The 13,358-nt window shown below is 44.0% G+C and overlaps 2 protein-coding genes across 2 annotated transcripts; one reads left to right on the top strand and one right to left on the bottom strand.

The window, feature by feature from the left end:
* Positions 1-4,053: 4,053 nt before the first annotated feature.
* Positions 4,054-5,073, top strand: LOC123104058 (bZIP transcription factor 16). Its single transcript, XM_044525776.1, has one exon. The coding sequence runs from the start codon at positions 4,259-4,261 to the stop codon at positions 4,847-4,849; it is 591 nt and encodes a 196-aa protein (XP_044381711.1). The 5' UTR covers positions 4,054-4,258; the 3' UTR covers positions 4,850-5,073.
* Positions 5,074-5,442: 369 nt separating this feature from the next.
* On the bottom strand, positions 5,443-10,244 carry LOC123104059 (uncharacterized). The gene is made up of 6 exons (XM_044525777.1): positions 10,085-10,244; positions 9,878-10,000; positions 8,545-8,648; positions 6,927-6,981; positions 5,748-6,855; positions 5,443-5,625 (listed from the first exon to the last, which is right to left on the bottom strand). Exons 2-5 carry the CDS (start codon positions 9,922-9,924, stop codon positions 6,642-6,644), a joined length of 420 nt encoding a protein of 139 aa, XP_044381712.1. The 5' UTR covers positions 9,925-10,000; positions 10,085-10,244; the 3' UTR covers positions 5,443-5,625; positions 5,748-6,641.
* Positions 10,245-13,358: the final 3,114 nt, after the last annotated feature.

Genomic DNA, 13,358 nt, shown 5'->3' with positions numbered 1-13,358 from the left:
TAGCTTGTTTGTTGCTACGAAGTCAAAACTGCAGTGGCGGGGTCCCAATGACGTGCGATGACGGGTTCATGGGCAGCATGTGGTCCGTTGGGTGATCTTCCACATCGCCAATGGTGCCTAGTTCTCCTTCATAGTTCTCCGTCAAAGTCAGAGTTAGCGGTCTGGTTGTGGATGACTGAGTTCTGACGCGGATCTTCATATAGCTCCACACTCTCTCTATAGTGTGTGTTGGGTCGACGATTGCCTATGCGAAGTCGGAGTCATTTGCTCAAGGTTTAAGGATGGGCCTGCAAGGGGAGGAGTGATGACGATGTCACATGCGTATTGTCTCAAAATATGATTCATTGTGTTTGATTATTGTATAATTATATTTTCAATTAAATATAAATAACATAATAAAATAGAAATTCTCATGCATGTTTGCATGCTGAGGTGAACCTTTTTCGGGTGAGGCTCACATGCAGAGCTTCCATCAGGAATTATTGTGCAGGGTCAGTAAATGGGTGACATGTGTCCTCGCAGGTCAACACCTCACCATTTAGGTTAGATTTTTATCATGGGAGAGGAGAAGATGCACGGCCGAATTTTCTTTCTTTCTTTCTTGGAGTTGACTCGCACAAAAATGCCAGGCCTAAAAATGTGGCGGCAACTAATGGGTGTCCCACAATCAGAAAGTGATGCTACATTATTGTACCTACCACAATTCTTTCTCTGCACCACTTTTGCAAGTGCAGGCGCAGTTCATCTGCATTTCACGGCTCGTTCGTTTGCAGGGTCCAATCGGGATGACATGAGCGTTATCCATCCACCCCCCAGACACGGCACGGCATCCGGTTCTCCGGCTGCTCGATTGGAATCCCGTTTCTTCGGGGCTTCCCAGATATGCTAAGGCCAGACGGGACCTATATCTGGCAAGCAAAACCACATACAACGACCGAGCCAGGTGACCCGGCAGGCGATCCTGTCTCACACTCACCCTCGGCGCGCATATATTCTTGTTTCACCGCCTCGTGTTGGGTCAAGACTTGACGTTGCTGCATTGCATGGAAGTTGTGAGAATTGGCGTACGTGTTTACGGGTGGTTGCAGAGAAGAAGCGGACAAAGCAGAGCAGGCATAAGGCTGCAACCAGCCAACCAGGCAAAAAGCAAAAAAAAAAAAAACAAAAAAAACAGAAGCATGCACAGAAGCATTTTAACAACTGGCAAAGTGGCTCCTCTATTTTATTTTATTTTAATTCAATTTCCTAGTAGGCAACTAGAGCCAAATTGCTTGGAACCTTCTCTGTTCTTTCGCCAGGAACGCTCAAAACCAAGGCTTACTACGTGTCGCTGCATCGCCATTGTGTTGTGCTGGTGCAAAAATGGTCCCTGCTTTCTCATTCTAGATAGGCAAGCTCATATTTTAATTACCCCGTTAACCCACCTTTTGAACCATATGATGGCCGTTGGCTCCAGATCCTTATCTCAGTTTTGAGGCTTTGATGCTCCGTTTCTTCTTTATTTATACTAATAACTAGCACCACGAAACGAACTTAGCCACTGTTCGGGCTCGCAAAAGCCAGATCCTTGTTTATTTATTTACCGAAAATTCACGAAAAGCCAGATCTTTGAGCCGCATAACTAAAACGTACGCGCGCACGCAGGCGGAGATACACAAGAAATCATAAAGGAAAAGAAACAAAAGAAAGGCGAAAACGACGCATTCGGCAAGCGCATCCCGGGGATGCGAGTGCACAAACCGCTTTACGTATTATTCGTGGCGATCGATGGTGCGTGGTTAAGTGTCGTACTACTAGCAGCAGCACTAGTGGCCCTCCCTCTCGATCCATGAACGGAGTGCTGTGCTGCGGCCAGGGCCGGGCTGCCACTCGATCTGCCAGGAACGGGAGCCCAACGGCTGTCCGCCTGCCTCCATCGGCGTCGCCTCAATCATCCAAACTCCTCTGCTTTCCACAAAGCGATCGCCGGGTTCCGTTCGTTCGTATGGCGTCACCTTTCCGACCACCCAAAGCCGGTCGATGAGATGCTGCTGCCACAAATCTAGAGCAACAGTGTTTCCGGGTCTGTGGACAACGCAGAGATAGAGATGCGTGCCATTTGCTTTTGGGTACATGCCCGGCTGCATGGCATGGGTATCTGAAACCTGGGTCTGGTTGTAGTACTAACGAATACTCCCTCCGCATCTAAATATAATTTTTTTCTAGAGATTTTAATATGAAGTACATACGGATGTATATAAACATATTTTTGAGTGCGGATTCACTCATTTTGCTCCGTATGTAGTCTGTATTAAAATCTCTAAAAAGACTTATATTTAGGAACAACTCCCTCCGCAAACTAATATAAGATTTTTTAGATCACCATATGTGCGTAAACTTGTTAGATAGTACATGATATTTCATATTTGAAAGTTGAAACAAATTTTGGTTGTACCAACAAATGTAATATAATACTAATATAATATACTACTCCTTCCGTAAAGAAATATAAGAGCATTTGTTTACGGAGGGAGTACATGTCTAGAGTTGAATCATTTGACAATGATTTTGCTATTTTTCCATGCCGACCGAGAAATAACTATTTCTGAGTTACCCCGAGAACCAAGTGCAAAAGGAAGAGAAGATATTGATCAGACTTCTCTAAGTCGACGGAGCCATAATAATTTTATTTTGAAAACCCCCATGAGTCTATTTTCTTGATTTGGTTGCCATGTCGTTATTATTTTCATTTTATTTCTCTGCTTTTCCCGGGATTTGTTGTTAGTTGTCAAATAAAGGTGTGATGGAGGCATCTTCCCCTGTTTAACTTGATTTTCTATGTGTTTTAGTTGTCAACTAAAGGTTTTGTGGGGCCACATTCCCTGTACCAATCTTTTATTCCCAAAAAACTAAAGACAAACAGTGCTGAAAGGCGTGTATGATATGCATCTCATCCACCATGTTGCTAGTTTATGTCAATGGATTTGGAAAATCCCTTTATAATCGATTTGGTACCTCAAGAGTTATTGGAATAAAGCGTGTCTACATATACTAGATGTAGATACTAATAGGACCATGATACAAGTAAATTGTGTTAGTATTCAGTACTACCTAACTCAATCCCTTCAGATAAAGACAGGGAATTTCAGCTAACATCATGCACGCCTTATGCTCCACAGGGAGAGGGATTGTGCCTAACCCTTCCCTGTCTAAATAAGCCCTAAAATGCTGTCGCGTCCCTCCTGAATATACCCAAGGTATATGGCAAATCCGATCAAGATCTAGCTTTAGTTTTTCTTTTGGAAATCAGATGCAGGAGATAATAATATACCAAACCACCATGCATGCGTCCTTGCTCGTAGGCTCGACACCATGCTAGTGATCCAAAGTTGGGTTTACTAATCAAAGGACCTGGGATTCCCGAACAAACTCATAGGTGTCGAACTTGCAAGGCCCGAAACATTGTATAACGCTAATCTAATGGCCGAGCCCGAGTTGATCTACTTCACTGGCTCTCTAGTGGCCTAACTATTTCTGTTCGGTTATTCCCACAGTGGCTACACGTCCTGGTGTCCATCATCATCCATCAAGCAGATGTCTTGTCCCTGTGGTGGATCTCATGCCACTCTAACTGGGCGCAAGAGTTTAGTTCTGTCTCTAAGCTAAACTAATGCGGGTGACGAGAAAAGCTAGAGGCCGACCGGGCATCTAGTTGGGCCACTGATTGATGAAAAAAATTAAAGCAGGGTTTGGCGTGGATTAACTGGAATAATTAAAAATGATAATTGCGGTAGACAAGACTACTCAGGCAAGTCAAGTCATGGAATGTGCAAGCATGAGTAAATTAAACCGCAATGTTCTCTTCGGAAAGCAAAGGTTAATTGATGGAGGATTTAAATATAAGGGGCATAGTATTGTTTTGGATATAGTTGGCCCCGAAAGGAGAAAGGTGGTGGTAGTGTGTGTGCGCCTCATGGCCATGTACCAAATCGACAAGACGAAAGCCGCGAAACTCTAGAAAAAACAATGGAGAAAGAAGATGGCTTCTCCCTCTGGACTGAGGCAAACTGGCAAAGCAGGCAGAGCCGCCTTGGCTGCCAGGCTATAAAAGGAAGGCCCTCGCACCAACCCGGCCATTGCCTCCTCCGCTCACCCAGAGCTAGTTAAGCAGCAAGCAAGCCCGTCGAGAAGCGAAACCGAGCCACGATCATCGATCTGCTTTCTGGCTCCTGAGCCCAGCTCTCTCCACTCCCCATCGATCTCCACCGATCAAGCGACCATGCTGCACCATTACCACCATGGCGAAGTGGCCAGCCTGCACTGCCTCTCGCCCCCGAACCCGCCGTTCCACACCCACTACCACCACCCCGGCATGATCGCCGCCAGCATGACGCCCCCTCCGCCCTTCCACTTCTCACCGGCAGCCTACGAGTATGAGGACGAGCCTATGCTGCAGGAAGCGCTGGCTGCCATCGGCAATAACAGCCCGCCCGGCTCCGGCGGGGCTGGTGATGACATCCATGGCCAGACGCTGGCTTCGGCGGCGGAGGAAGAGCGGAGGCGGCGGAGGATGGTGTCCAACCGCGAGTCAGCGAGGCGGTCGCGCATGCGCAAGCAGCGGCAGCTCAGCGAGCTGTGGGCACGGGTGGCCCACCTCCGCGGCGCCAACCGCCGCCTCCTTGACGAGCTCAACCGCGCAATGAGGAGCTGCGGCGACGTCCGCCGCGACAACGACCGGCTCAGCGCCGAGAAGGCCGAGCTGGAGGCCAGGCTCGAGCAGCTCATGCAGCAAGCACAACAGAGCAACAACGCCTCCTCAGAGCCATGCGAGAAAAACACCACTGCTGCTGCTGCTGCCGCTGCTGAATAAACCATTCTTATCTTCTCAATTTAACTACCAGGGTCGTTAATTATTACTGTAGTATACTCAAATAAGGCGTGCGTTGAGGGGTTTGATCGGCTTAATCGTTTCTTAATTTTATTAAGATTGGGGTAATGATACATACCCTTAGCTACGTACTACTACTGCCCATTACTGTCATCTTTTTTGGCAAGGTGCAAGTGGCTAGATGAATATGGATTGGGTGTTACTGACGAGTTGCCATCAGTGGACAAATTATAGTGCAACATGATCATACGGATGATGAAACAAGAAACCGCTCAAAACCAGTGTGTAATGAGAAACCATACAATACCATTGGTTTCTTCTTCCAAAGAAAAAAAAAAGCTTTCCACTGATAATGATGTGGTGACTGACGAGTGGACTAATGGCCTGTACTTGCAACAAAGCTGTATTTCCATGAAAAACAGGGGACCAGATTGTTTGGATTAATTCATGTTATCTTGAGTTTTACCCCCCAAAAATTCAGTGACTGTGTGTCTGAGAGTTGAGACAAACCAGACCCTTGTTTTAACTTCAGCGGAAAAATTTATAAGCTAAATTATGAAATTGCTGAAATCTGAAACAAAGCTAAATTCCCCTAAAAAACAACGCTAAATGATCTCACACGCAAATAAGGAACTGATAATAAGGCTTACGTACCAAATCCAGTGAGCTCATGGAAGATTCAGATATCCCAAATCAGGGTATAAAACAGTTTTGCCATTATGCGCCCTTTCAGTAGCAAGTCTCGAAGATACAAAGTCCTAAACAAAAGTGTGCAGAGTCTTGAATCAAAAAACAAAAGTCAAATTTGTATGTACGTGCCAAGAGTTAATATGAAAATTATGCAGTAACATGGCAGAGAATATAGAACCAAAAACCATACCAAAATAAACAGGATTCAGGTGCATTGCAAAATCTGCAGTTTGCAAGCTGTCATCAAATCAAGTGTCCAAGCCTGCGTGAGCGTGTGAATACAAAATGGAAAGGCATGGACCAGTGCGAGGTGCTCACGTCACAGGGACCCTGCAAAAGTGACCTGAATTGCTTCAAAAAGCAAGAGCTTTGACACATAATATACTTACACGGGTTGGGTGGACAGCCGGGGACAAGCACAATATACTGTCTTTGCGGTGGTGATGATGGAGCTTTCATCTAACAGGACAAGAACAGGAAGGAACTGCATTACCTCAAAAAGCTGTTTAAATAGAGTTAACTTTCGGATGTTGCCTATGTATATCCAGTTCTGTCTATGGTTATGTAGATAAGAATAATTGCTAGCTCAGTGCACAGGTAAATCAGGGAAAGGAAAAGGCAAGTGTTCAAATTTAGACATAAACAAGAGATGAAGGGTGTTCGACGAAGAACCGAGATGACCAATAGTAAACATTACAGTGAAATGTGAATATCACCACCATCAGCATGCTTCCCATTTGGATGTCACAAAATTAAATTCAAAGTGCATAGTGCAATCATTGTTCGCAAGAAATGCTGCTGAAAAAAGATTCGATGAAATGAATCTAGCATCGCCTAATATGCAGGACAGGTTATTTTTAAAAGATAACTTGCATGCCTCAGGTAGCATATACCTTAAGACTTAAGGCAACAAATTGTTCACAACAGATGCTGCTGAAACTGGTTCAACGAAATGAATCAAGCATCGCCGACATACATCTGCTGGACAGATTTTTATTATATGATAACTTGCATGCTTCGGGTTGTTGCATGTCTTCAGGCTTGAGAAGAACATACAACAACCCACTAGCCTGCTGTTATCCCATCAGGTCTCCTTGGATGCCTGTCTCTTGCCAGGTGTTAGATTGTTTGCTGTTGCCAAAACACCTGCATTATTCTTTGGTGAAGCTTCAGCTACCAAAGATGGAGAATCGTTCTTGGCAGAGGAATCTGCTGCTGAAGATGGAGAATCCCTCCTCTCATGGCTCTTCTCTCGGAGAAAATTTACCGGGTTCGCGTACGAACTTGTACATGACCACCTACAAACGAAAAATGGAGATGAATGCTATATTCAAATTTGAGATATTTACACAAAACACAGAAAACACACCTACTTGAACGGATGGTTTCGCCTTCAACAATAGTTTCTTCTTCAAAGATTTTTCCTATTAACACAACAAGGGTGAGGAACTGAACGTTGACATGGTCTAATAGCAAAAAGAAGGGACAAACTTATACTTAATAATAATCAGGAAATGTGAACATAATTATCAGTCATTTACACAAATTTGCAGACTAGCTGCTGTACCAGTGTTCACTACTGAGTTCTGAAAAAGGCAAATATGCAAATTGACCTAAAAGACCACCTCAGTAATGAGATGTCCCATTCCATAAAGTCACTTCTTTTATCCTCTTTTCCCCTGAGAATTCATTTAAGTAGGAGTCTGCTAGTGGACACTAGTAAAGTATATGGGAATTCAAAAAGGAAATGGCAGCTTATCAGAAAATGTGACCATAAAGTATGTAACTATTCTTAATAATTTTCATTAGTATGTTCCCATAACCATAGAACCGTAGTGCTTCAACATGTTGATTGAGTCACTTGTTAAACAAAAGGGTCAATTCACAAAGTGTAATCAATAACCATATACCATGACCATGACTCCTCAGTGCTAAATTGCTGACTAAGTAACATGGCCCCATACTAAGAAACAAATGGATCATTGTCAATATGGAGTGACAAACTAGGCATGAAAATCAAATATAGCATGTACTTGTGCATAAATAATTACAGTCAAAGTTCATACCATATATGCAAAATATCATGTGGGAGATATCATTCATTGGCAAAAAACATAGCCATGGACCCATGGCTCTTGACTTCTTGTTGAAACTTAGGGTTACTGGTAGTAAGTTAGCTAATTGAACAATTAAAATGTAACCTTTGGTAGAGATATTTCAAAATAACGGATCAGATTTTCAGTTATTGATATCTGGCTGACATGTTAATGAAAACGCGCAAGTTATTTCCTTATTACCAGGCAGCTAAACAACAAGACAGGCCATATTTTTTCATTTACAATATGAACCAAGTAACTCACTCGAAATCAGATGAGCTTAAATCAACCCTGCCTCTACATACTTGGAAGTTTTACATTAGAAAATAAATAAGTAGAAACATCATCATATTTTGAGAGCAACCATCAAGATACGACGCCTGATGCAGAGGTTGGGTGCTTATTGGTATGGAGCTCTGACCCCAAGGCTTGCGGAATTTAAAATTCTGGTAGATGTTGATTAGAAACCATGTTTTTATTGACACAATGAAACCTGAATGTTTTTCAATTCAACATGTACTACACAATGTCCTGTTGTCCACTTAATACAATGATATAACTGGATTTAGAAGGCGTAAAATTTGCAACAGAATTCTGCCCTTAACTTAATTGTGGAGCAGATAGCAACTAATATGTAGGATGTTTTTTGTCCTACCCACACTGAAGAAAACTTAAACAATACAACTATGAGGTTTAATTCCTTCTGCTTATTTCATCCATTTTTTTAAAGCAACTTGATACATTGTGAACAAATGGCAACTGCTAAAAGACCAGACGAAAAGAATGGCCTATCTGACATCAAAACAAGTTTAAAAAAGTACAGAATACTAGGTGATTAAATCTAAAAAGGTGAATCTATTTGATGCATGAAGACTTAGACTTCAGAAGTACCTCCGTCAAAAGCCTTATTAGAGAAGTATTTGGCCTTAATGCGAGCTGCAAGTTCAGCTTGGTATCTGTTTACCTTCTGTTCATGCTCCTCGATTTTCGACTTACTGCACATGAGAATGCAAAGCATGTATTCATGTTTCATGATATCTTACAGCAACAATGAGAAGAAGATAAATTCTGTAACAAATAAGTAACTGTGCTCTGTCAAGGATGGGCAAACATGTAGATGTTCAAAATTCATGATCAATTTGGCCCTGAGGTGACGTGGAAGTATCGATTTGTCTTTTTCGAAGCCCATGTGTATTTAGTTTGTCTAAGACTTTTAACGGTGCGAGATTCCCGATATAAAAGGTTCAAATATTTATGGCAAAGAAAATAGTAGATGGAATGGAGGTGGCATGTTCAGATTAATTAGGATATAAAGAAAGTACATGACTGTCTGAAACATAAGAACCAAAGCCTCCTTCATTCTGTCATTGTTTTGCCTTATTATTCTAGCCCTAGGTCTAGTAAAGTTATATGCCACTTCTTCTCCCAAAAAGAAGTAGTATGGCACTTCCACTCGCAAAAAAGAAGCGATATGCCATTTCAAATGATAGTAAACCATAACATCTGAGTGACTTGAAACTAAGTCCAGCACAGACCTACGGAATGATATCTGCAAGCAAAAATACAGGCTGTCCTTTTTCAAAAGATAGATTCAACTTCACAACTACTCCCTCCGTTCCAAATTACTTGTCGCAGAAATGGATGCATCTATAACTAAAATACATCTAGATACATCCATACCCGCGACAAGTAATTCGGAACGGAGGGAGTATATCAGTTGTGTTCAAAATAATCTGCGCTTACAATTTATTGTCAGGGAAACAATTTACCACGTTACTCTCTTTTTTTCTCTCTCTCGAAAACAAAGCTTGTGTCTCGATGCATTGATAGAATGAATATTAATTACAAGCCTAAGAGTAAGCCGAAACAACCGGCCATTCAAGACAAAACCACGTCGAATGGCTGACAGACACTCGTTACAACTGACATCAAACGCAATTCTATCCTCATTCACCATGTTACTCCTACATAGTCAAAATTTCAGCATGGGTTTTATGTACAATTGTTTATGTACATCTGAATTCTGAAGGATCAAAATTGAACAAAACATAAAGCGCATAGGCATGAAGTCGAAATGGTATCCTTCTTGTTCTCTAGAGAACTCCATATGCTGAAGTGGAAAAGGCAAATTTGGAGGAAAACCATAGAACTGAATGGTGCGCTCCTCCCGTTGTGCACAAAGAACATTGCCGCTTTCAGACATCAAAAGGCAAAATCGACTCACCCCACTGCATCCATTGCAGTTGCAGGTTCGGACTTGACACTGAGCATGGTTCCACAATGCACAGCCGAACGCCGCCGAGCCTCCTGGAAAGTCCGCCGCCACGCGAGCCCGCAAGAAACTGAACTGAACGCGTTGGAGAAAAAAGAACACTCGGATTACCGCGAAACAGAACGCGAGCCAGTTAGGGTTCGTCACCAGCAAACCTACCGATCGACTCCACGCCAGTCCAGTGCAACGGGGGAGAAGAAGCCGACGGCGGGGCTGATGGGGAGAAATTTCTCTGGGGTGGCGAGCTTCGGCGGACGGGGGTGAGGGGAGCGCTGTCGCGGAGGGCAGGGAGGCGGACTGGAGGGTGGGGAAGGCCGAAGGGGAGCGAAGGAAAGTCCAAGAGTCAACTGGGAACTCGCTTGACTATAGCTGGCCAAATGGGCCATGCCAACCAGGCCGGCCTGCGAGCACGCTCGGCACGGCCTGCCATGGCGGGACCTCCTAATCGGCGCCTTCTGCGCCGGTTAGAGCTTCCGGCGCACACGCGCGTGGACATATGGGCCGGCCCATCGCGCGCGACACCATTAATTGTCTCGCGAAAAACACACAAAAATATGAGTCGAACTCGCGCCGCACAACTAGAAACTGACGGAGTGTTTGGCTAACCACCGCACCTGCTGAGCAGTTGTGATGCATAACAACGCGAAAACTTTAAGAACCATTTTATACGCGCTATTTATTAGATTTTTTAGTTATTTGATTTTTTTTGGAAAAATTACATTTTTTAATGAAAAAGGGTTCATCAAGTTTCGAAAAAGTTCATGAATTTTTTTAGTGAATTTAAAAAACAGTTCATCAATTTTAAAAAAAAGTTCATCAAGTTTGAAAAGAGTTCATCAATTTTAGAAAAAGTTCATCGATTTTAAAAGAAGTTCATCAATTTTGAAAAAAAAGTTCATTGGTTTTGAAAAAGAGTTCGTCGATTTTGAAAAAAAATCATCAATTTGGGAAAAAGGTTCATCGATTTTGAAAATGTTCATTGATTTTGAAAAGAGTTCATCGGCTTTAAAAAAAGTTCATCAATTTTGAAAAAAGTTCATCAATTTTGAAAAAAGCTCATCGGTTTTGAAAAAGAGTTCATCGATTTTGAAAAAAGTTCATCGATTTTCGGAAAAAGGTTCATCAATTTTGAAAATGTTCATCGATTTTGAAAAGAGTTCATCGGCTTTAAAAAAATTTCATCGAATTTGAAAAAACGTTCATAAAATCCGCTTAACTTTTTGTATTGGATTAGAAAAAGAAAAGGAAGAAAGAAAACAAAAGAGAAAAATAATAAATAAATAGAAGAAACAAGAAACAAAAAGAAAAGAAAGAAAAGGAAAAACAAAAAGATTAAAAGACGGAAGAAGCTGTTCCTGGTCAGATAAGTCGACTGCCTGTTGTGGTTATCGCATGTTGCGTCGAAACCTGGTGCGCGTGTTCGAGTCCTGCTTGGCACCAATTTTTGCTGTTTTTTACGAAGAAAAAAATGAACATGGGCTGGCCCATCACGGAGGAGGGGTGTGCGCCGTGTACCGTTAACCCTGTTATGGGCGCTACGGGCGCCGTTTAGGATTCGCCTGCCATGGCCAGGCACGACACAGGCTAAACGGGCCGGGCCCGGCACATGGCACGCCCTGGGTTGTGCTTGGGCTGCTAGACTGAGCACGCGGGCCGGCACGGCATGGCCCAATTATCTTCTTTTTATTTATTTTTTATATCTCCATATGGCCCAAGAGGTAAAAAAAGGCTAAAAAAATGCCCAGTGCGCCGAAATAGCAGGCAGACTAGTGGGCTAAACGGGCCGAGCCCGGCACATGGCACGCCCTGGGTCGTGCTTGGGCTGCTAGACTGAGCACGCGGGCCGGCACAGTATGGCCTAATTATCTTCTTTTTATTTTTTTATATATCTCCATATGGCACGACACAGGCTAAACGGGCCGGGCCCGACACATGGCACGCCCTGGGTCGTGCTTGGGCTGCTAGACTGAGCACGCGGGCCGGCACGGCATGGCCCAATTATCTTCTTTTTATTTTTTTTATATATCTCCATATGGCCCAAGAGGTAAAAAAGACTAAAAAAACCGCCCAGTGCGCCGAAATAGCAGGCAGACTAGTGGGCTAAACGGGCCGGGCCCGGCACATGGCACGCCCTGGGTCGTGCTTGGGCTGCTAGACTGAGCACGCGGGCCGGCACGGCATGGCCCAATTATCTTCTTTTTATTTTTTTTATATATCTCCATATGGCCGAAGAGGTAAAAAAGGCTAAAAAAACCGCCCAGTGCGCCGAAATAGCAGGCAGACTAGTGGGCCTGGCGTGCCGATGGGCCGTGCCTAGGCTGCAGGCTGCAGCACGCGGGCTGGCACGGCCCGTATAATAATCATGCTCGGCGGGCCGGGTCGTGCCAGGCACGCTTAGGATAGGCCGGGCCGGGCCGGGCCGGGCCGGGCCGTTTGGCCAGCTATGCGCTTGACCCTCTATGAACTTGGTGGGCCCTTCTGGCCAGACCGGCAGCACCGTCAATGAGGTCGAGTTTCTTTCTGTTTCCAACGGCATACTCGAAAATGGTAAGGTCAAAAAAGAAACGACGTAAATGGTAAAGAGTAAAGTGCTAGCGGGGTGTATGTGCGTACTCTTTACTCTATTTTGTTTAAATTGGCAATTTGTTATTAAATACATTAATTTTTTTACAGCTTTCATCCCTACTGTACTATAGATGCGTGTTAAAATTTGAAAATCATAAAATAAATCTTTAGATTTGTTTTTCAAAACTACAAGCATTAAGCACAAATCCCAACATTTGGAATTTGAAGCATATTACGCGCATGCAGTAGAAATCACAAAGATCGGAATTTGGATCCATGGAAAAAACGCTACCTCAAGGATGGAATGCAATCGGTCGTCGTCGCCACTACTTGCGCAACGCTGTCCTTGCTCCTTCGTGGCAGGTTGCTTGTGGAGTAGTGGGAGATCCGGCTCCAGGGGCATCCAGCACCAGCACCACCTGTCTATGAAGTGGAAGGGCGGCCGCCGCTGCTCTTCCCGCCCTGTCGTTGCTCTTCCCACGACGAGGTGGGCATGACATGGAAAAACTTGAATGGGAGATCGGGATCTCGGCGAGTAGTAGCCCCTGGACGAAGAAGAAGAACTGGGATAGAGGCTGGATGGGGTCGCGACGGAGGGTTTGCCCGAGCAGTTCCGGGTTCGCTCTCACCCTTGTCCTGTAAAGCGGCCTATTTACGGTGGAGGATAGGGGAATCTGGGCTTGAGTTGAGTCGTGCTAGTTTGTACGGTACCCATTTATGGTCCAGTATAACCGAACTTGTTTATGAGAATCTAGTAACAATGTAATTGAATGACAGGTAAAAAAAGTTTGAACCGAACACGTTCCAAACGTTCTTGGGTGTGAGACACAAAGAGGTGAACACAAGTAGACAAGAGCGCCCAAGAGTA

The sequence above is a fragment of the Triticum aestivum genome, chromosome 5A (assembly GCF_018294505.1).
Source record: "Triticum aestivum cultivar Chinese Spring chromosome 5A, IWGSC CS RefSeq v2.1, whole genome shotgun sequence".
Taxonomy (NCBI): Eukaryota; Viridiplantae; Streptophyta; class Magnoliopsida; order Poales; family Poaceae; genus Triticum; species Triticum aestivum.
The sequence above is the reverse complement of the archived record's forward strand: the minus strand, read 5'-3'. Positions and strand labels throughout refer to the sequence as shown.